The 20,852-nt window shown below is 42.9% G+C and overlaps 1 protein-coding gene across 1 annotated transcript in view; it reads left to right on the forward strand.

Annotated features, from left to right (window-relative positions):
- The window catches only part of TIPIN (TIMELESS interacting protein), a 116,089-nt gene that overhangs the window by 46,020 nt on the left and 49,217 nt on the right, over positions 1–20,852 (forward strand). Inside the window, exons 2-4 of the mRNA XM_053718529.1 lie at positions 436–585; positions 1,494–1,593; positions 2,057–2,132. Of these exons, the coding sequence (XP_053574504.1) occupies positions 450–585; positions 1,494–1,593; positions 2,057–2,132 (312 nt within the window). The 5' untranslated portion in view covers positions 436–449. The remainder of the gene's footprint in view (positions 1–435; positions 586–1,493; positions 1,594–2,056; positions 2,133–20,852) is intronic.

Below are 20,852 nucleotides of genomic sequence, written 5' to 3' on the forward strand. Positions count from 1 at the left end.
GGTCCTTAAGGGGTTAAATATATTTTATTCTCATTAATATACTGAGACATTTTATGCAGCCACCTGCAGCAGTGCTTTGTTAACCCCTTAAGGACCAGCGACATACCCTGTATGTCACTGACTTTTTTTTGGGACTTGATTGTTTTATAGCACGGTCTTGCCACCAGCGTTGTGACTGCTCTATTCCACAAAGCCTGCTGGAGGGAGGGCATTAATAGCATGTTCTTGCTAGACTTGTGCAATTATGTCCGGAAAAAACCCTTAACGACCAGTGACATACAGGGTACATTGTGGTCATTAAGGGGTTAATCAGTGGCGCTAGCAGGGCATCTTGTTTTTCTTGTGTGTTTTGTCTCTGCTTACTTATTTCTTTGGAGCAGCAAATCCCTTTCAGTACATACACAACAGAGAACACTTTTTTATATATTTTTTCAGGCCTGTAAGTGAAGATGATGGATCCTCTAGAAAATGACCCGTTTGCCCTACCAGACTATGAACATACAGAAGATGAGAGTTTCCCTCCTTTACCTCCACCTCATTCCCCTGGCGCAGGAGATGATGATGCCGGAGATCTGATGAATGGAGGTAGTTAACCGCTGATTATAGTGACCTTGTCTGTGCGGGAGGTGCTTGCAGTACCAATGCCTCTAGCTGAGAAATAGTTATCTAGCAATTATTTAGCTCTGTAATTGTGTTGAGCCAGAAAATTAGATTTTAATTGCACAATATGTAAAATACTCCAGCATCCTTTAAGAAATATAAAAGTTAAGAATAATATATTAAATAGTGTTCGTTTCTTTGTTTGTAATTAGAGCCCTATACAAAACAACCCTAAAGATTATGTGGGGATATTAACTTTGCATGCTTTTGAAACTTGGTGGCTACAAGAGAGGAACATTTTAGATTGTCATTAAAACAAGGCTTGACTAATGTATTTATATATTGGATATTGTTACCCAGAGTACTTTGCTCTAGTTGAAAACCTTGTCGTTTCTGGAGGGATTTACAGATGAGCTATACAATGATTTATTGAGTACAATATCTAGAAGTGGGCTTCACTCTCATGCAGGGGTAGGTACACATTTTATGCCACTGGAAAACTCTGGGTGCACATCTTGGCACTCTCATAAAGCTGAGTTTACATCCAGTGTCTCAGGCAGAAGCCTGGATACCATATCCAAAAAGATTTAGTTTATAAGGAAGTAATTAAAATATGCATGTTTTTAATATATTTTTCCATTTAAAATAAAGTAATCTAACTTTTTTTTTTTCCTGATTACTCGACATCAAACACCAGTGACAACTACACCATTCCTTAGTTTGGTAGATTAGGTTAATCTTATTTTCCAGTTAGTATCTATATAGCGGCATTCACTCTGTTGCAGGGGTCAAGGTGAGTGTATTTGTTGATTAAATGATGAAATTTCGTATCTGCTGCTGGATAAAAAGATTCTAAATATTAATGTCATACTTTGCTCATTTTATAATCCTAGATGATTGGACAGCAAATCTTGGTCAGACCCCAACAGAGGAAGCCCCTAAAACTGTTAGGAGAACGGTGAAAAGACCTTTGCCCAAACTAGATGCCAACAGGTAGATATAAAATCTGATGCTAATTCTTATTAAAATTACAAAACTATCTTCTGAGAATTATCAATATTTCCTATAAGACACTCCAGTATCAAATTTACGTCCAATGTGATCTACACAGCAAGGCCAATCTTTAAAGGTCCAGCCCTGCTTTTCGCAAAATAGATCCATAATAGTTACAGAAATTCTAATATATAAATAGTACTGCATGCAAGTCTAGTATTGACTTCATGTTCCTTAAAGAACTTTTTCTGGATTTATCACTATAGCTGCCAACATACATTTGTGTAATAAAAAAAAATGCTCTAATTACATTTTTTTTTTAAATAAAATAAAAAATAATTAAAGAACTTCTGGCGGTTTGTCACAGGAGAGGGACTTTGCCAGTATCTCACTTACTATAGAGATTACGTGTGTAGAATTAAATTTATTTTAATTCAAACACAATATTTTGCTCTTCCTGCAGACTGACCTCACAGCGCGGTTTACCTGCTTTACGACATATCTTTGATAGCACAAAATTTAAAGGAAAAGGTCATGAGGTGAGTTACGTTTGATTAAGCATTATATTCTTACAGCAGGATGATGGCGATAGGGCTGTTTTTAGTTTAGTTTTTTTTTTTTTCTTCATTTTGAAACAGGCGCAAATAACATATCTTTAATGGGATATACAGCTCTTACATTTTTGGATTTACTGTTGTGTGATTTGAACAATCTTTTTGATCTAGTGTTCTGAAGTCTAGAAACAAAGATTCACTCTTTCTCTGGTGTTGTAAGGGCTAGAATGGAACAAGGATATACTGCAGTCTCTTGATAGAGAGATGGTGCTGGTAAATGGGGTCCCACAGTTTGAGTTGGTTGTTTTCCATATCAGCCTAATATGTGAGATTAAAGGTAGTTGTGTTTTTATTTGGATATTTAGGACTAGATTACAAGTGGAGCGCTAAATTATCAAATGCGGTAGCAATTAGTGCTCCGAAAATTAACCAGAGATTAGACCTCTGGTTAATTTTCTAAAACTGCTCCAAATGCCCTCAAAATAGATGGCATTATAATTTTTTTTAAAGGCACAGTCAACACCAGAATTTGTGTTTAAAAAGATAGATAATCCCTTTTAATTACTCATTCCCGAGTTTTGCATAACCAACAAAGTTATAATAATGCACGTTTTACCTCTGTAATTAACTTGTATCTATGCCTCTGCAAACTGCCCCTTTATTTTAGTTATTTTGACAGACTTGCATTTTAGCCAATCAGTGCTGACTCCTAGGTAACTTCACGCTTAATGTTATCTATATGACACATCTGAACTAACACCCTCTAGTGGTGAAAAACTGTCAAAATGCATTCAGATTAGAGGTGGCCTTCAAGGTTTAAGAAATTAGCACATGAGCCTACCTAGGTTTAGCTTTCAACTAAAAATACCAAGAGAACAAAGCAAAATTGGAAAGTTGTTTAAAATGGCATGTCCCTTTAAAAACTGCACAAGGCAGTTTTGGTGGCTTTAAAATTGGTGGGAGTGGGGTGTTAGAGAAGAAAAACGGCACTTAAAAGTGCCTTTATATTGAGGTCTATGGGAACACAAATATATACAGTATATGTATATGAGATATACATATATTTCATGTAATTGGCAAAAGTCCATGTGCTAGTGACGTATGGGATATACAATCCTACCAGGAGGGGTAAAGTTTCCCAAACCTCAAAATGCTTATAAATACACCTCTCACCACACCCACAATTCAGTTTTACAAACTTTGCCTCCTATGTAGGTGGTGAAGTAAGTTTTTGTGCTTGATTTTTTTTATTTCTTCTATGATAAGCGCTTCTAAGCATTTTGAGGCCCAGTTCCTGAGTACAGTGTTTGTCAGAGGAATGTGAAGAGAGTATTACCTAATCTTTTCAAGGGTTCTCTGTTATCGGTCGTAGGGATTCATCTCCATCTCCCTTTTCAGATCGACGATATACTCTTATACCATTACCTCTGCTGATAGTTTTCAGTACTGGTTTGGCTATCTGCTATATGTGGATGGGGGGTGTCTTTCGGTAAGTATGTATCATTATTTAAGACACTCTCAGATATGGTTGGCGCTTTATGTATTTATATAAAGTTTTAAATATATGTATTTACGTATATTTGCCATGAGTCAGGTCTATGTTTATTTCCCTTTGCAGTTTCATTATGGGCATCATGTTTTAGGAGGTTTGCTTACCTGGGGTATAGTTTTTTTTTTCCAATTTGACTTTTAAAAGCTTGCGGGCAAATTAGGCTCGGGAGGGCGCAAAATGCTGTTATTTCTCCAACATTGGTGTGTCCGGTCCACGGCGTCATCCTTACTTGTGGGATATCTCTTCCCCAACAGGAAATGGCAAAGAGTCCCAGCAAAGCTGGCCATATAGTCCCTCCTAGGCTCCGCCCACCCCAGTCATTCTCTTTGCCGTTGCACAGGCAACATCTCCACGGAGATGGTTAAGAGTTTTTTGGTGTTTAAATGTAGTTTTTATTCTTCTATCAAGTGTTTGTTATTTTAAAATAGTGCTGGTATGTACTATTTACTCTGAAACAGAAAAGGATGAAGATTTCTGTTTGTGAGAGGAAGATGATTTTAGCAGACAGTAACTAAAATCGATTGCTGTTTCCACATAGGACTGTTGAGATGAAGTAACTTCAGTTGGGGGAAACAGTTAGCAGACTTTTCTGCTTAAGGTATGACTAGCCATATTTCTCCTGTTAAGTGTGGTCAGTCCACGGGTCATCATTACTTCTGGGATATTAACTCCTCCCCAACAGGAAGTGCAAGAGGATCACCCAGCAGAGCTGCTATATAGCTCCTCCCCTCTACGTCACACCCAGTCATTCTCTTGCACCCAACTAATAGATAGGATGTGTGAGAGGACTGTGGTGATTATACTTAGTTTTATACCTTCAATCAAAAGTTTGTTATTTTATAATAGCACCGGAGTGTGTTGTTCCTTCTCTGGTAGAATTTGAAGAAGAATCTACCTGAGTTTTTTTTGTATGATTTTAGCCGGCGTAGTTAAGATCATATTGCTGTTCTCGGCCATCTGAGGAGTGAGGTAAACTTCAGATCAGGGGGCAGCAGGCAGGTTAACCTGCAAGGAGGTATGTAGCAGCATATTATTTTCTGACAATGGAATTGACTGAGAAAATTCTGCCATACCGATATAATGTAAGCTCAGCCTTAAATGCAGTAGTAGCAACTGGTATCAGGCTGTCATGTATGTATATTTACACTTCAGTATTCTGGGGAATGGCACTTCACTGGGATAATACTGTATGCATAAGACTTTAGCCTAATTTGCAGTGACTAGCAACAGGCTTTCTAATGACATTTCATTTATTTGATGTTAAACGTTTTTGCTGGCATGTTAAATCGTTTAATTATCTGAGGTACTGGGTGAAAAATTGTTTTGGGCACTGTTTTTTTCCACTTGGCAGTCGTTTTATTTAATTTAAGACAGTTTACTGATCTCCCTCACTGTTGTGTGTGAGGGGGAGGGGCCTATTTTGGCGCTTTTGCTACGCATCAGAAAATTCAGTCAGAAGTCTCTTGTCTTCCCTGCATGATCCGGTTCGTCTCTACAGAGCTCAGGGGTCTTCAAAAGTTAATTTGAGGGAGGTAATCACTCACAGCAGAGCTGTGAGATTGTGACTGACTGTGATATAAAAAACGTTTATTTTCTGTACATTTTTTTCTGCTATTCAGGGTTAGTTATCCATTGCTAATGGGGGCAATCCTTTGCTAAAATTGTGTTTTTACCGGAAAGAATTTGATGTTATAGTTTCTCAAGTTTATTATTTCTCAACTGTCTTAACTTTTTTTCTGTGCTTCTTAAAGGCACAGTACGTTTTCATATTATTTGTAAATTGCTTTGAAAAGTATTTCCAAGTTGCTAGTTTAATTGGTAGTGTGTTAAACATGTCTGACTCAGAGGAATATCTCTGTGCTATATGTGCTAAAGCCAAAGTGGAGCCCAATAGAAATGTATGTACTAATTGCATTGATGCTACTTTAAATAAAAGTCAATCTGTACAAATTGAACATCATTCACCAAATAACGAGGGGAGAGTTATGCCGACTAACTCGCCTCACGTGTCGGTACCTGCATCTCCCGCTCGGGAGGTGCGTGATATTGTAGCGCCGAGTACATCAGGGCGGCCATTACAAATCACATTACAGGATATGGCTAATGTTATGACTGAAGTTTTGGCTAAATTACCAGAACTTAGAGGTAAGCGTGATCACTCTGGGGTGAGAACAGAGTGCGCTGTTGATAATAGGGCCATGTCTGATACTGCGTCACAGTATGCTGAACATGAGGACGGAGAGCTTCAATCTGCAGGTGACGGTTCTGATCCCAATAGAATGGATTCAGACATTTCTAATTTTAAGTTTAAACTCTAAAACCTCAGTGTACTGTTAGGGGAGGTATAAGCAGCTCTGAACGATTGTAACACCGTTGCAATCCCAGAGAAATGATGTAGGCTGGATAGGTACTATGCGGTACCGGCGAGTACTGACGTATTTCCTATACCTAAGAGGCTTACAGAGATAATTACTAAGGAGTGGGATAGGCCCGGTGTACCCTTTTCCCCCCCTCCTGTGTTTAGAAAAATGTTTCCAATAGACGCCACCACACGGGACTTATGGCAGACGGTCCCTAAGGTGAAGGGAGCGGTTTCTACTCTGGCTAAGCGTACCACTATCCCGGTGGAGGATAGCTGTGCCTTTTCAGATCCAATGGATAAAAAATTAGAGGGTTACCTTAAGAAAATGTTTGTTCAACAAGGTTTTATATTGCAACCCCTTGCATGTATTGCGTCTGTCTCGGCCGCGGCCGCTTTTTGGTCCGAGTCCCTGGAAGAGACTCTTGACTCAATAACTATAGATGAGATTTCAAACAAGCTTAAAACACTTAAGCTAGCTAATTCATTTGTTTCAGATGCCGTAGTACATTTAACAAAACTTACGGCTAAGAATTCCGGATTCGCCATTCAGGCACGCAGAGCACTGTGGCTAAAATCCTGGTCAGCTGACGCTACTTCTAAATCTAAATTACTTAACATACCTTTCAAAGGGCAGACCTTATTCGGGCCCGGTTTGAAAGAAATTATCGCTGACATTACAGGAGGTAAAGGCCATGCCCTGCCTCAAGACAGAGCCAAACCTAAGGCTAGACAGTCTAATTTTCGTTCCTTTCGTAATTTCAAGGCAGGAGCAGCATCAACTTCCTCTGCTCCAAAACAAGAAGGAGCTGTTGCTCGCTTCAGACAAGGCTGGAGACCTAACCAGTCCTGGAACAAGGGCAAGCAGGCCAGAAAACCTGCTGCTGCCCCTAAGACAGCATGAATCGAGGGCCCCCGATCCGGAAACGGATCTAGTGGGGGGCAGACTTTCTCTCTTCGCCCAGGCTTGGGCAAGAGATGTGCAGGATCCCTGGGCGTTAGAGATCATATCTCAGGGATATCTTCTGGACTTCAAATCCTCTCCCCCAAAAGGGAGATTTCATCTGTCAAGGTTGTCAACAAACCAAATAAAGAAAGAGGCGTTTCTACGCTGTGTACAAGATCTTTTACTAATGGGAGTGATCCATCCGGTTCCGCGGTCGGAACATGGACTGGGGTTTTACTCGAATCTGTTTGTGGTTCCCAAAAAAGAGGGAACCTTCAGGCCAATCTTGGATTTAAAGATCCTAAACAAATTCCTAAGAGTTCCATCGTTCAAAATGGAAACTATTCGGACAATCCTACCCATGATCCAAAAGGGTCAGTACATGACCACAGTGGATTTAAAGGATGCTTACCTTCACATACCGATTCACAAAGATCATTACCGGTATCTAAGGTTTGCCTTCCTAGACAGGCATTACCAGTTTGTAGCTCTTCCATTCGGATTGGCTACGGCTCCAAGAATCTTCACAAAGGTTCTGGGTGCTCTTCTGGCGGTACTAAGACCGTGAGGAATTTCGGTAGCTCCGTACCTAGACGACATTCTGATACAAGCTTCAAGCTTTCAAACTGCCAAGTCTCATACAGAGTTAGTACTGGCATTTCTAAGGTCGCATGGATGGAAGGTGAACGAAAAGAAGAGTTCTCTCTTTCCACTCACAAGAGTTCCCTTCTTGGGGACTCTTATAGATTCTGTAGAAATGAAGATTTACCTGACAGAAAACAGGTTAACAAAGCTTCAAGATGCATGCCGTGTCCTTCATTCCATTCAACACCCGTCAGTAGCTCAATGCATGGAGGTGATCGGCTTAATGGTAGCGGCAATGGACATAGTACCCTTTGCACGCCTACATCTCAGACCGCTGCAATTGTGCATGCTAAGTCAGTGGAATGGGGATTACTCAGATTTGTCCCCTACTCTGAATCTGGATCAAGAGACCAGAAATTCTCTTCTGTGGTGGCTTTCTCGGCCACATCTGTCCAGGGGGATTCCATTCAGCAGGCCGGATTGGACAATTGTAACAACAGACGCCAGCCTACTAGGTTGGGGCGCTGTCTGGAATTCTCTGAAGGCTCAGGGATCATGAACTCGGGAGGAGAGTCTCCTGCCTATAAACATTCTGGAATTGAGAGCAGTTCTCAATGCTCTTCTGGCTTGGCCCCAGTTAACAACTCAGGGGTTCATCAGGTTTCAGTCGGACAACATCACGACTGTAGCTTACATCAACCATCAAGGAGGGACAAGAAGCTCCCTAGCGATGATGGAAGTATCAAAGATAATTCGCTGGGCAGAGTTTCACTCTTGCCACCTGTCAGCAATCCACATCCCGGGAGTGGAGAACTGGGAGGCGGATTTCCTAAGTCGTCAGACTTTTCATCCGGGGGAGTGGGAACTTCATCCGGAGGTCTTTGCCCAAATACTTCGACGTTGGGGCAAACCAGAGATAGATCTCATGGCGTCTCGACAGAACGCCAAGCTTCCTTGTTACGGGTCCAGATCCAGGGATCCGGGAGCGGTCCTGATAGATGCTTTGACAGCACCTTGGACCTTCGGGATGGCTTATGTGTTTCCACCCTTCCCGATGCTTCCTCGATTGATTGCCAGAATCAAACAGGAGAGAGCTTCGGTGATTCTAATAGCGCCTGCGTGGCCACGCAGGACCTGGTATGCAGATCTAGTGGACATGTCATCCTGTCCTCCTTGGTCTCTGCCTCTGAGACAGGACCTTCTAATTCAGGGTCCCTTCAAACATCAAAACCTAATTTCTCTGAAGCTGACTGCATGGAAATTGAACGCTTGATTTTATCAAAGCGTGGATTTTCTGAATCAGTAATTGATACCTTAATACAGGCTAGGAAGCCTGTTACCAGAAAAATTTACCATAAAATATGGCGTATATACTTATATTGGTGCGAATCCAAAAGTTACTCATGGAGTAAGGTTAGGATTCCTAGGATATTGTCTTTTCTACAAGAAGGTTTAGAAAAGGGTTTATCCGCTAGTTCCTTAAAGGGACAGATTTCAGCTCTGTCCATTCTTTTACACAAACGTCTGTCAGAGGTTCCGGACGTTCAAGCTTTTTGTCAGGCTTTGGCTAGGATCAAGCCTGTGTTTAAAACTGTTGCTCCACCATGGAGTTTGAACTTAGTTCTTAACGTTTTACAGGGTGTTCCGTTTGAACCCCTTCATTCCATTGATATCAAGCTGTTATCTTGGAAAGTTCTGTTTTTAATGGCTATTTCCTCGGCTCGAAGAGTCTGAGTTATCTGCCTTACATTGTGATTCTCCTTATCTGATTTTTCATTCAGACAAGGTAGTTCTGCGTACTAAACCTGGGTTCTTACCTAAGGTGGTCACTAACAGGAATATCAATCAAGAGATTGTTGTTCCATCTTTGTGTCCTAATCCTTCTTCGAAGAAGGAACGTCTTCTACACAATCTAGATATAGTCCGTGCCCTGAAATTTTATCTTCAGGCAACTAAGGATTTTCGACAAACGTCTTCTCTGTTCGTCGTTTATTCTGGTCAGAGGAGAGGTCAAAAAGCTTCGACTACCTCTCTCTCTTTTTGGCTTCGTAGCATAATACGTTTAGCTTATGAGACTGCTGGACAGCAGCCTCCTGAAAGAATTACGGCTCATTCTACTAGAGCTGTGGCTTCCACTTGGGCCTTTAAGAATGAGGCCTCTGTTGAACAGATTTGCAAGGCTGCAACTTGGTCTTCTCTTCATACTTTTTCCAAATTTTACAAATTTGACACTTTTGCTTCTTCGGAGGCTGTTTTTGGGAGAAAGGTTCTTCAGGCAGTGGTTCCTTCCGTATAAAGAGCCTGCCTGTCCCTCCCGTCATCCGTGTACTTTAGCTTTGGTATTGGTATCCCAGAAGTAATGATGACCCGTGGACTGACCACACTTAACAGGAGAAAACAAAATTTATGCTTACCTGATAAATTCCTTTATCCTGTAGTGTGGTCAGTCCACGGCCCGCCCTGTTTTTATGGCAGGTCTAAATTTTTAAATTATACTCCAGTCACCACTGCACCCTTTAGCTTCTCCTTTCTCGTTGGTTCTCGGTCGAATGACTGGGTGTGACGTAGAGGGGAGGAGCTATATAGCAGCTCTGCTGGGTGATCCTCTTGCACTTCCTGTTGGGGAGGAGTTAATATCCCAGAAGTAATGATGACCCGTGGACTGACCACACTACAGGAGAAAGGAATTTATCAGGTAAGCATAAATTTTGTTTTCTAACAAGACCATGTAATGCTGGAAGGCTGTCATTTCCCCTCATGGGGACCGGTAAGGCATTTTTATAGTCAAACAAACAGAATAAAGGGCTTAATATGGGCTAAAAAACTGGTAGACATTTTTATGGGCTTAAATCGATTGCTTTATTTGGGCATTTTATTCATATTTATGCTGTCAATTCGCATTTATAAACTTGGGGAACGTTTATTAAACGGCAGGCACTATGTTAGACACCTTTTCCAGTCAGGGGGCCTTCCTAGTTGTAGACTGAGCCTCATTTTCGCGCCATTACTGCACAGTTGTTTTTGAGAGCAGGGCATGCAGATGCATGTGTGAGGATCTGAAATTTGCTGGAAATGCTTCTAGAAGGCGTCAATTGGTATCGTATTCCCCTCTGGGCTTGGTGAAATTTGGTGTGCAATACTCTTAATGCTTTAAGACACTGTGGTGAAATTTTGGTAATTTTTGAACAATTCCTTCATACTTTTTCACATATTCAGTAATAAAGTGTTTTCTGTTTAAAATTTAAAGACAGTAACGGTTTTGTTTTAAAACGTTTTTTTGTGCTTTGTTGACAAGTTTAAGCCTGTTTAACATGTCTGTGCCTTCGGATAAGCTATGTTCTATATGTATGAAAGCCAATGTGTCTCCCCATTTAAATTTATGTGATAATTGTGCCATAGCGTCCAAATAAAGTAAGGACAGTACTGCCACAGATAATGAAATTGCCCAAGATGATTCCTCAGATGAGGGGAGTAAACATGATACTACATCATCTCCTACTGTGTCTACACCAGTTTTGCCCACACAGGAGGCCCCTAGTACATCTAGTGCGCCAATGCTTATTACCATGCAACAATTAACGGCTGTAATGGATAACTCCATAGCAAATATTTTATCCAAAATGCCTACTTATCAGAGAAAGCGCGATTGCTCTGTTTTAAACACTGAAGAGCAGGAGGGCGCTGATGATAATTGCTCTGTCATACCCTCACACCAATCTGAAGGGGCCATGAGGGAGGTTTTGTCAGATGGGGAAATTTCAGATTCAGGAAAAAGCTGAACCTGATGTTGTGACTTTTAAATTTAAATTAGAACATCTCCGCGCACTGCTTAAGGAGGTGTTATCTACTCTGGATGATTGTGACAACTTGGTCATTCCAGAGAAATTATGCAAGATGGACAAGTTCCTAGAGGTTCCGGTGCACCCCGACGCTTTTCCTATACCCAAGCGTGTGGCGGACATAGTAAATAAGGAGTGGGAAAAGCCCGGCATACCTTTTGTCCCCCCCCCCCTATATTTAAGAAATTATTTCCTATGGTCGACCCCAGAAAGGATTTATGGCAGACAGTCCCTAAGGTCGAGGGGGCAGTTTCTACTCTAAACAAACGCACTACTATTCCTTGTGCTTTCAAAGATCCTATGGATAAAAAATTGGAGGGTTTGCTTAAAAAGATTTTTGTACAGCAAGGTTACCTTCTACAACCCATTTCGTGCATTGTTCCTGTCACTACAGCAGCGTGGTTCTGGTTCGAGGAACTAGAAAACTCGCTTAGTAGAGAGACTCCATATGAGGAGGTTATGGACAGAGTTCACGCACTCAAGTTGGCTAACTCTTTTATTTTAGATGCCGCTTTGCAATTAGCTAGATTAGCGGCGAAAAATTCAGGGTTTGCTATCGTGGCGCGCAGAGCGCTTTGGCTAAAGTCTTGGTCAGCGGATGCGTCATCCAAGACAAAATTGCTTAACATCCCTTTCAAAGGTAAAACTCTATTTGGACCAGAATTGAAAGAGATTATTTCAGACATCACTGGGGGAAAGGGCCACGCCCTTCCACAAGATAGGCCAAAAATAAGTCTAATTTTCGTTCCTTTCGCAATTTCAGGAACGGACCAGCCTCTAATTCTGCATCCTCTAAGCAAGAGGGTAATGCCTCACAACCCAAACCAGCCTCGTAACCGATGCAAGGCTGGAACAAGGGTAAGCAGGCCAAGAAGCCTGCCGCTGCTAACAAAACAGCATGAAGGAGTAGCCCCCGATCCGGGACCGGATCTAGTGGGGGGCAGACTCTCTCTCTTTGCTCAGGCTTGGGCAAGAGATGTTCAGTATCCCTGGGAGCTAGAAATAGTTTCTCAGGGTTATCTCCTGGAATTCAGGGAACTACCCCCAAGGGGTAGGTTCCACATGTCTCACTTATCCTCAAACCAAATAAAGAGACAGGCGTTCTTACATTGTGTAGAAGACCTGTTAAAGATGGGAGTGATACACCCAGTTCCAATAAAGGAACAAGGAATGGGATTTTATTCCAATCTGTTCGTAGTTCCCAAAAAAGAGGGAACTTTCAGACCAATTTTGGATTTGAAGATCCTAAACAAATTTCTCAGGGTACCATCGTTCAAGATGGAAACCATTCGAACGATTCTACCCACTATCCAGGAAAGTCAATTTATGACTACCGTGGATCTAAAGGATGCGTACCTACATATTCCTATCCACAAAGAACATCATCAGTTCCTAAGGTTCGCTTTTCTGGACAAGCATTACCAGTTTGTGGCCCTCCCATTCGGGTTAGCCACTGCTCCAAGGATTTTCACAAAGGTACTAGGGTCCCTTCTAGCGGATCTAAGACCGAGGGGCATTGCAGTAGTACCTTACTTGGACGACATTCTAATACAAGCGTCGTCCCTGTCAAAAGCAAAGGCTCATACAGACATCGTTCTGGCCTTTCTCAGATCACACGGATGGAAGGTGAACATAGAAAAAAGTTCTCTGTCTCCGTCGACAAGAGTTCCCTTCTTGGGAACAATAATAGATTCCTTAGAAATGAGGATTTTTCTGACAGAGGTCAGAAAGTCAAAACTTCTAAGCACTTGTCAAGTTCTTCATTCTGTTCCTCGTCCTTCCATAGCACAGTGCATGGAAGTAGTAGGGTTGATGGTTGCAGCAATGGACATAGTTCCTTTTGCACAAATTCATCTAAGACCATTACAACTGTGCATGCTCAAACAGTGGAATGGGGACTATACAGACTTGTCTCCAATGATTCAAGTAGATCAGAAGACCAGAGATTCACTCCGTTGGTGGCTGACCCTGGACCATCTGTCCCAGGGAATGAGCTTCCGCAGGCCAGAGTGGGTCATTGTCACGACCGACGCCAGTCTAGTGGGCTGGGGCGCGGTCTGGGAATCCCTGAAAGCTCAGAGTCTATGGTCTCGGGAAGAGTCTCTTCTCCCGATAAACATTCTGGAACTGAGAGCGATATTCAATGCTCTCAGAGCTTGGCCTCAACTAGCAAAGGCCAGATTCATAAGGTTCCAATCAGACAACATGACGACCGTTTTGTATATCAATCATCAGGGGGAAACAAGGAGTTCCCTGGCGATGAAAGAAGTGACCAAAATAATTCAATGGGCGGAGGATCACTCCTGCCACCTGTCTGCGATCCACATCCCAGGTGTGGAAAACTGGGAGGCGGATTTTCTGAGTCGTCAGACATTCCTTCCGGGGGAGTGGGAACTCCATCCGGAGATCTTTGCCCAAATAACTCAATTATGGGGCATTCCAGACATGGATCTGATGGCGTCTCGTCAGAAATTCAAGGTTCCTTGCTACGGGTCCAGAACCAGGGATCCCAAGGCGACTCTAGTAGATGCACTAGTAGCACCTTGGACCTTCAACCTAGCTTATGTATTTCCACCGTTTCCTCTCATTCCCAGGCTGGTAGCCAGGATCAATCAGGAGAGGGCCTCGGTGATCTTGATAGCTCCTGCGTGGCCACGCAGGACTTGGTATGCAGACCTGGTGAATATGTCATCGGTTCCACCATGGAAGCTACCTTTTGAGACAGGACCTTCTTGTTCAGGGTCCATTCGAACATCCAAATCTGGTCTCCCTCCAGCTGACGGCTTGGAGATTGAACGCTTGATTCTATCGAAGCGTGGGTTTTCAGATTCTGTGATAGATACTCTGGTTCAGGCCAGAAAACCGGTAACTAGAAAGATTTACCATAAAATATGGAAAAGATATATCTGTTGGTGTGAATCCAAAGGATTCCCATGGAATAAGATAAAAATTCCTAAGATTCTCTCCTTTCTACAAGAAGGTTTCGAGAAAGGATTATCTGCGAGTTCTCTAAAGGGACAGATCTCTGCTTTATCTGTCTTACTACACAAAAGACTGGCAGCTGTGCCAGATGTTCAAGCATTTGTTCAGGCTCTGGTTAGGATCAAGCCTGTTTACAGACCTTTGACTCCTCCCTGGAGTCTAAATCTAGTTCTTTCAGTTCTTCAAGGGGTTCCGTTTGAACCTTTACATTCCATAGATATTAAGTTACTATCTTGGAAAGTTTTGTTTTTGGTTGCAATTTCTTCTGCTAGAAGAGTTTCAGAGTTATCTGCTCTGCAGTGTTCTCCACCCTATCTGGTGTTCCATGCAGATAAGGTGGTTTTGCGTACTAAGCCTGGTTTTCTTCCTAAGGTTGTTTCTAACAAAAATATTAACCAGGAGATAGTTGTACCTTCTTTATGTCCGAATCCAGTTTCAAAGAAGGAACGTTTGTTACACAATTTGGACGTAGTCCGTGCTCTAAAATTCTATTTAGAGGCTACAAAAGATTTCAGACAAACATCTTCCTTGTTTGTTGTTTATTCTGGTAAAAGGAGAGGTCAAAAAGCGACTTCTACCTCTCTTTCCTTTTGGCTTAAAAGCATCATCCGATTGGCTTATGAGACTGCCGGACGGCAGCCTCCTGAAAGAATCACAGCTCACTCCACTAGGGCTGTGGCTTCCACATGGGCCTTCAAGAACGAGGCTTCTGTGGACCAGATATGTAAGGCAGCGACTTGGTCTTCACTGCACACTTTTGCCAAATTTTACAAATTTGATACTTTTGCTTCTTCGGAGGCTATTTTTGGGAGAAAGGTTTTGCAAGCTGTGGTGCCTTCCGTTTAGGTAACCTGATTTGCTCCCTCCCTTCATCCGTGTCCTAAAGTTTTGGTATTGGTTCCCACAAGTAAGGATGACGCCGTGGACCGGACACACCAATGTTGGAGAAAACAGAATTTATGCTTACCTGATAAATTACTTTCTCCAACGGTGTGTCCGGTCCACGGCCCGCCCTGGTTTTTTAATCAGGTCTGATGAATTATTTTCTCTAACTACAGTCACCACGGTACCATATGGTTTCTCCTATATATATTTCCTCCTGTCCGTCGGTCGAATGACTGGGGTGGGCGGAGCCTAGGAGGGACTATATGGCCAGCTTTGCTGGGACTCTTTGCCATTTCCTGTTGGGGAAGAGATATCCCACAAGTAAGGATGACGCCGTGGACCGGACACACCGTTGGAGAAAGTAATTTATCAGGTAAGCATAAATTCTGTTTTATTGTCATTCTTGGTGTGAGAATTTTTGGCGCGAATGTGCGTCTATAATGACGCAAGTTCGTCATTTCCTGCATCTTAGTTGACGCTAGGTTGTTTGGCGCGAAAATGTGTTTGACGCAAGTTGCGTAATTTCCTGGATGTTTGTTGGCACCAACAATTTTTTTCAACTTCCCTTTGCGTCGTGCATCATACTTGGCGCCAAAAAAATTTAGTTTTATTTTACCTCACGTTCTATATGTTATTTGCTTTTTTTGCCAGTTTTGGCATTTGCATTTTCTCTTGTTAAGTGTGTTCAGTCCACGGGTCATCCATTACTTATGGGATATATTCTCCTTCCCAACAGGAAGTTTCAAGAGGATCACCCAAGCAGAGCTGCTATATAGCTCCTCCCCTCACATGTCATATCCAGTCATTCTCTTGCAACCCTCAACAGAGAAGGAGGTCTCGAGAGGAGCTGGAGTTTTTACTTAACTATTCTTCAATAAAAAGTTTGTTATTTTAAATAGCACCGGAGTGTGCTGTTTTTCTATCTAAGGCAGTATTTAGAAGAAGAAACTGCCTGCGTTTTTTATCTATGATCTTAGCAGGCGTAACTAAGATCCACTGGCTGTTCTCGACATTCTGAGGAGTGGGGTAACTTCAGAAACTGGGAATAGCATGCGGGGTCCTCCGCAAATGAGGTATGTGCAGTACTTTATTTTCTGGGAATGGAATTGACTAAGAAAATACTGCTGTTACCATATGATGTAAGTACAGCCTTAAATGCAGTAGTAGCAACTGGTATCAGGCTGATAAATGTATGCGCAGTCGAGTTATATTCTAGGGACTAGAATTTGACTGAGAAAATACTGTTAACACTGAAATAATACTTAAGCCTTCTCTGCAGTGGTAGCGACTGGTAGCAGGCTTAGTGATAGCTTTGCATGACATTGAAAAATGTTGTTTTTTAATAAAACGTTTACTGGCATGTTATTCGTTTTTGTGAGGTACTTTGGTGATATATCGCTTTGGGCATGATTTTTTTCCACATTGCTAACATATTTTTCTGCATGGAAACCGTTATATCAGGGCTCCCACTGTTGTGATTGGAGTGGGAGGGCCCTTGTTTTAGCGCCTTGTTGCGCAGTTAAAATTATTGCACAGTCTTTCTGCTTCTTCCTCCTTGATCCAGGACGTCTCTAGAGAGCTCAGGAGTCTGCAAATTTCATTTGTGAGGGAGGTAATCAGTCACAGCAGATCTGTGACAGTGTGCTGACTGTGATTAAAAGCGTTAAATCTTAATTGATATCTGTTTTATCCGTTTTGGGTATTGAGGGGTTAATCATCCTTTTGCTAATGGGTGCAATCCTCTGCTAATAATACACTTCTTGTTAAGAATTGTTTAATTATATCTATTTTTGAAGGGCTGCAGCGTTTTTTATATTGCTTGTAAACTTATTGAAAGTGATTTCCAAGCTTGTTAGTTTCATTGCTAAGTCTGTTTAAACATGTCTGATTCAGAGGAAACTGTTTGTTCATCATGTTCAAAAGCCAATGTGGAGCCCAATAGAACGATGTGTACCAATTGTATTGATATTGCTTTGAATAAAAGGGGGAAGTTATGCCGCCTAACTCTCCTCACGTGTCAGTACCTGCGTCTCCCGCTCGGGAGATGCGTAGGATTGAGACACCTAGTACATCTAGGCCCTTACAAATCACTTTACATGATATGGCTAATGTTATGAAAGAAGTATTATATAATATGCCCGAATTAAGGGGCAAACGCGATAGCTCTGGGTTAAGGACAGAGCGCGCTGATGACACGAGAGCCATGTCTGATACTGCGTCACAATTTGCAGAACATGAGGACGGTGAGCTTCATTCTGTCGGTGACGGTTCTGATCCGGGGAGACCGGATTCAGAAATTTCAAATTTTAAATTTAAGCTTGAGAACCTCCGTGTATTACTAGGGGAGGTATTAGCGGCTCTGAATGATTGCGACACGGTGGCAATTCCAGAGAAATTGTGTAGGTTGGATAGATACTATGCGGTACCGGTGTGTACTGACGTTTTTCCTATATCAAAAAGACTTAAAGAAATTATAAGTAAGGAGTGGGATAGACCTGGTGTGCCTTTTTCCCCTCCCCCGATATTTAGAAAAATGTTCCCTATAGACGCCACCACACGAGACTTATGGCAGACGGTCCCTAAGGTGGAGGGAGCAGTTTCTACGTTAGCCAAGCGTACCACTATCCCGGTGGAGGATAGCTGTGCTTTCTCAGATCCAATGGATAAAAAATTAGAGGGTTTTCTTAAGAAAATGTTTGTTCAACAGGGTTTTATATTGCAGCCTCTTGCATGCATTGCGCCTGTTACGGCTGCAGCGGCATTCTGGTTTGAGTCTCTGGAAGAGGCGATTCGCACAGAGCCGTTGGATGAGGCCTTGAGCAAAGTTAGAACCCTTAAGCAAGCTAATGCGTTTGTTTCAGATGCCGTAGTACATCTAACCAAACTTACGGCTAAAAATTCCAGATTCGCCATACAGGCGCGCAGAGTGCTCTGGCTTAAATCCTGGTCAGCGGATGTAACTTCCAAGTCTAAACTACTTAACATTCCTTTCAAAGGGCAGACTTTATTCGGGCCCGGCTTGAAGGAAATTATTGCTGACCTTACTGGAGGTAAGGGCCACGCCCTTCCTCAGGACAGGGCCAAACCAAAGGCTAAACAGTCTAATTTTCGTGCCTTTCGTAACTTCAAGGCAGGAGCAGCATCGACTTCCTCCGCTCCAAAACAGGAAGGAACTGCTGCTCGTTACAGACAAGGTTGGAAAGGCAACCAGTCATGGAACAAGGGCAAGCAGGCCAGAAAGCCTACTCCCGCCCCTAAAACAGCATGAAGTCAGGGCCCCCTATCCAGAGACGGATTTAGTGGGGGGCAGACTTTCTCTCTTTGCCCAGGCTTGGGCAAGAGATGTGCAGGATCCCTGGACGTTAAAGATTATATCTCAGGGATACCTTCTGGATTTCAAAACCTCTCCTCCACAAGGGAGGTTCCATCTTTCGAGGTTATCGACAAACCTAGTAAAGAGAGAGGCATTTCTACAATGTGTACAAGACCTCTTAATCATGGGGGTGATCCACTCAGTTCCGCGATCGGAACAGGGACGACGATTTTACTCAAATCTATTTGTGGTTCCCAAAAAAGAGGGAACCTTCAGACCAATCTTGGACTTAAAGATCTTAAACAAATTCCTAAGGGTACCATCGTTCAAGATGGAAACCATTCGAACCATCCTACCCATGATCCAAGAGGGTCAATGTATGACCACGGTATATGAAGGATGCTTACCTTCATATACCGATTCACAAAGATCATTATCGGTACCTGAGGTTTGCCTTTCTAGACAGGCATTACCAGTTTGTGGCTCTTCCCTTCGGGTTAGCCACGGCCCCGAGAATTTTTACGAAGGTTCTGGGCTCACTTCTGGCGGTACTAAGACCACGAGGCATAGCGGTGGCTCCGTACCTAGACGACATTCTGATACAAGCGTCAAGTTTTCAGAATGCAAAGTCTCATACAGAGATAGTTCTAGCATTTCTGAGGTCGCATGGGTGGAAAGTGAACGTGGAAAAGAGTTCTCTGTTACCGCTCACAAGGGTTCCTTTTCTAGGGACTCTTATAGATTCTGTAGAGATGAAGATTTACCTGACGGAGTCCAGGTTATCAAGGATTCTCAATGCTTGCCATGTCCTTCATTCCGTTCCAAGCCCATCAGTAGCTCAGTGCATGGAGGTAATCGGCTTAATGGTCGCGGCAATGGACATAGTGCCATTTGCGCGCCTGCATCTCAGACTGCTGCAACTATGCATGCTCAGTCAATGGAACGGGGATTACTCCGATCTGTCCCCTTTGCTAAATCTGGACCAGGAGACCAGAGATTCGCTTCTCTGGTGGTTGTCACCGGTTCATCTGTCCAAAGGAATGACCTTTCGCAGGCCAGATTGGACGATTGTAACAATGGATGCCAGCCTTTTAGGCTGGTGAGCAGTCTGGAATTCCCTAAAGGCTCAGGGATCGTGGACTCAGGAGGAGAAACTCCTCCCAATAAACATTCTAGAATTAAGAGCAATATTCAATGCTCTTCTAGCTTGGCCTCCGTTAGCAAAGCTGAGGTTCATCAGATTTCAGTCGGACAATATCACGACTGTGGCTTACATCAATCATCAAGGGGGAACCAGGAGTTCCCTAGCGATGTTGGAAGTCTCGAAGATAATTCGCTGGGCAGAGTCTCACTCTTGCCACCTGTCAGCGATTCTCATCCCAGGCGTAAAGAACTGGGAGGTGGATTTCCTAAGTCGCCAGACTTTTCATCCGGGAGAGTGGGAACTTCACCCGGAGGTATTTGCTCAACTGATTCGTCGTTTGGGCAAACCGGATCTGGATCTCATGGCATCTCGCCAGAACGCGAAGCTTCCTTGTTACGGATCCAGGTCCAGGGACCCGGGAGCGGTGCTGGTAGATGCATTAGCAGCCCCTTGGGTTTTCAACATAGCTTATGTGTTTCCACCATTTCCGTTGCTACATCGGCTGATTGCCAGGATCAAACAGGAGAGGGCATCAGTAATTCTGATAGCGCCTGCGTGGCCACGCAGGACCTGGTATGCAGACCTAGTGGACATGTCGTCCTGTCCACCATGGTCTCTTCCTCTGAGGCAGGACCTTCTAATTCAGGGTCCTTTCAACCATCCAAACCTAATTTCTCTGAGGCTGACTGCCTGGAAATTGAACGCTTGATTCTTTCAAAGCGTGGGTTTTCGGATTCGGTTATTGATACATTAATACAGGCTCGGAAACCTGTGACCAGAAAAATTTACCATAAGATATGGCGTAAATATTTATATTGGTGCGAATCCAAGAGTTACTCATGGAGTAAGGTTAGGATTCCTAGGATATTAGCTTTTCTACAAGAGGGTTTAGAAAAGGGTTTATCCGCTAGTTCGCTAAAGGGACAGATTTCAGCTCTGTCTATTCTTTTACACAAACGTCTGGCAGAGCATCCAGACGTCCAGGCCTTTTGTCAGGCTTTGGCTAGAATTAAGCCTGTGTTTAAAGCTGTTGCTCCTCCGTGGAGCTTAAACTTGGTTCTTAAAGTTCTTCAGGGTGTTCCGTTTGAACCCCTTCATTC

This window comes from Bombina bombina, chromosome 6 (genome assembly GCF_027579735.1).
Source record: "Bombina bombina isolate aBomBom1 chromosome 6, aBomBom1.pri, whole genome shotgun sequence".
In the NCBI taxonomy this organism is placed as follows: domain Eukaryota; kingdom Metazoa; phylum Chordata; class Amphibia; order Anura; family Bombinatoridae; genus Bombina; species Bombina bombina.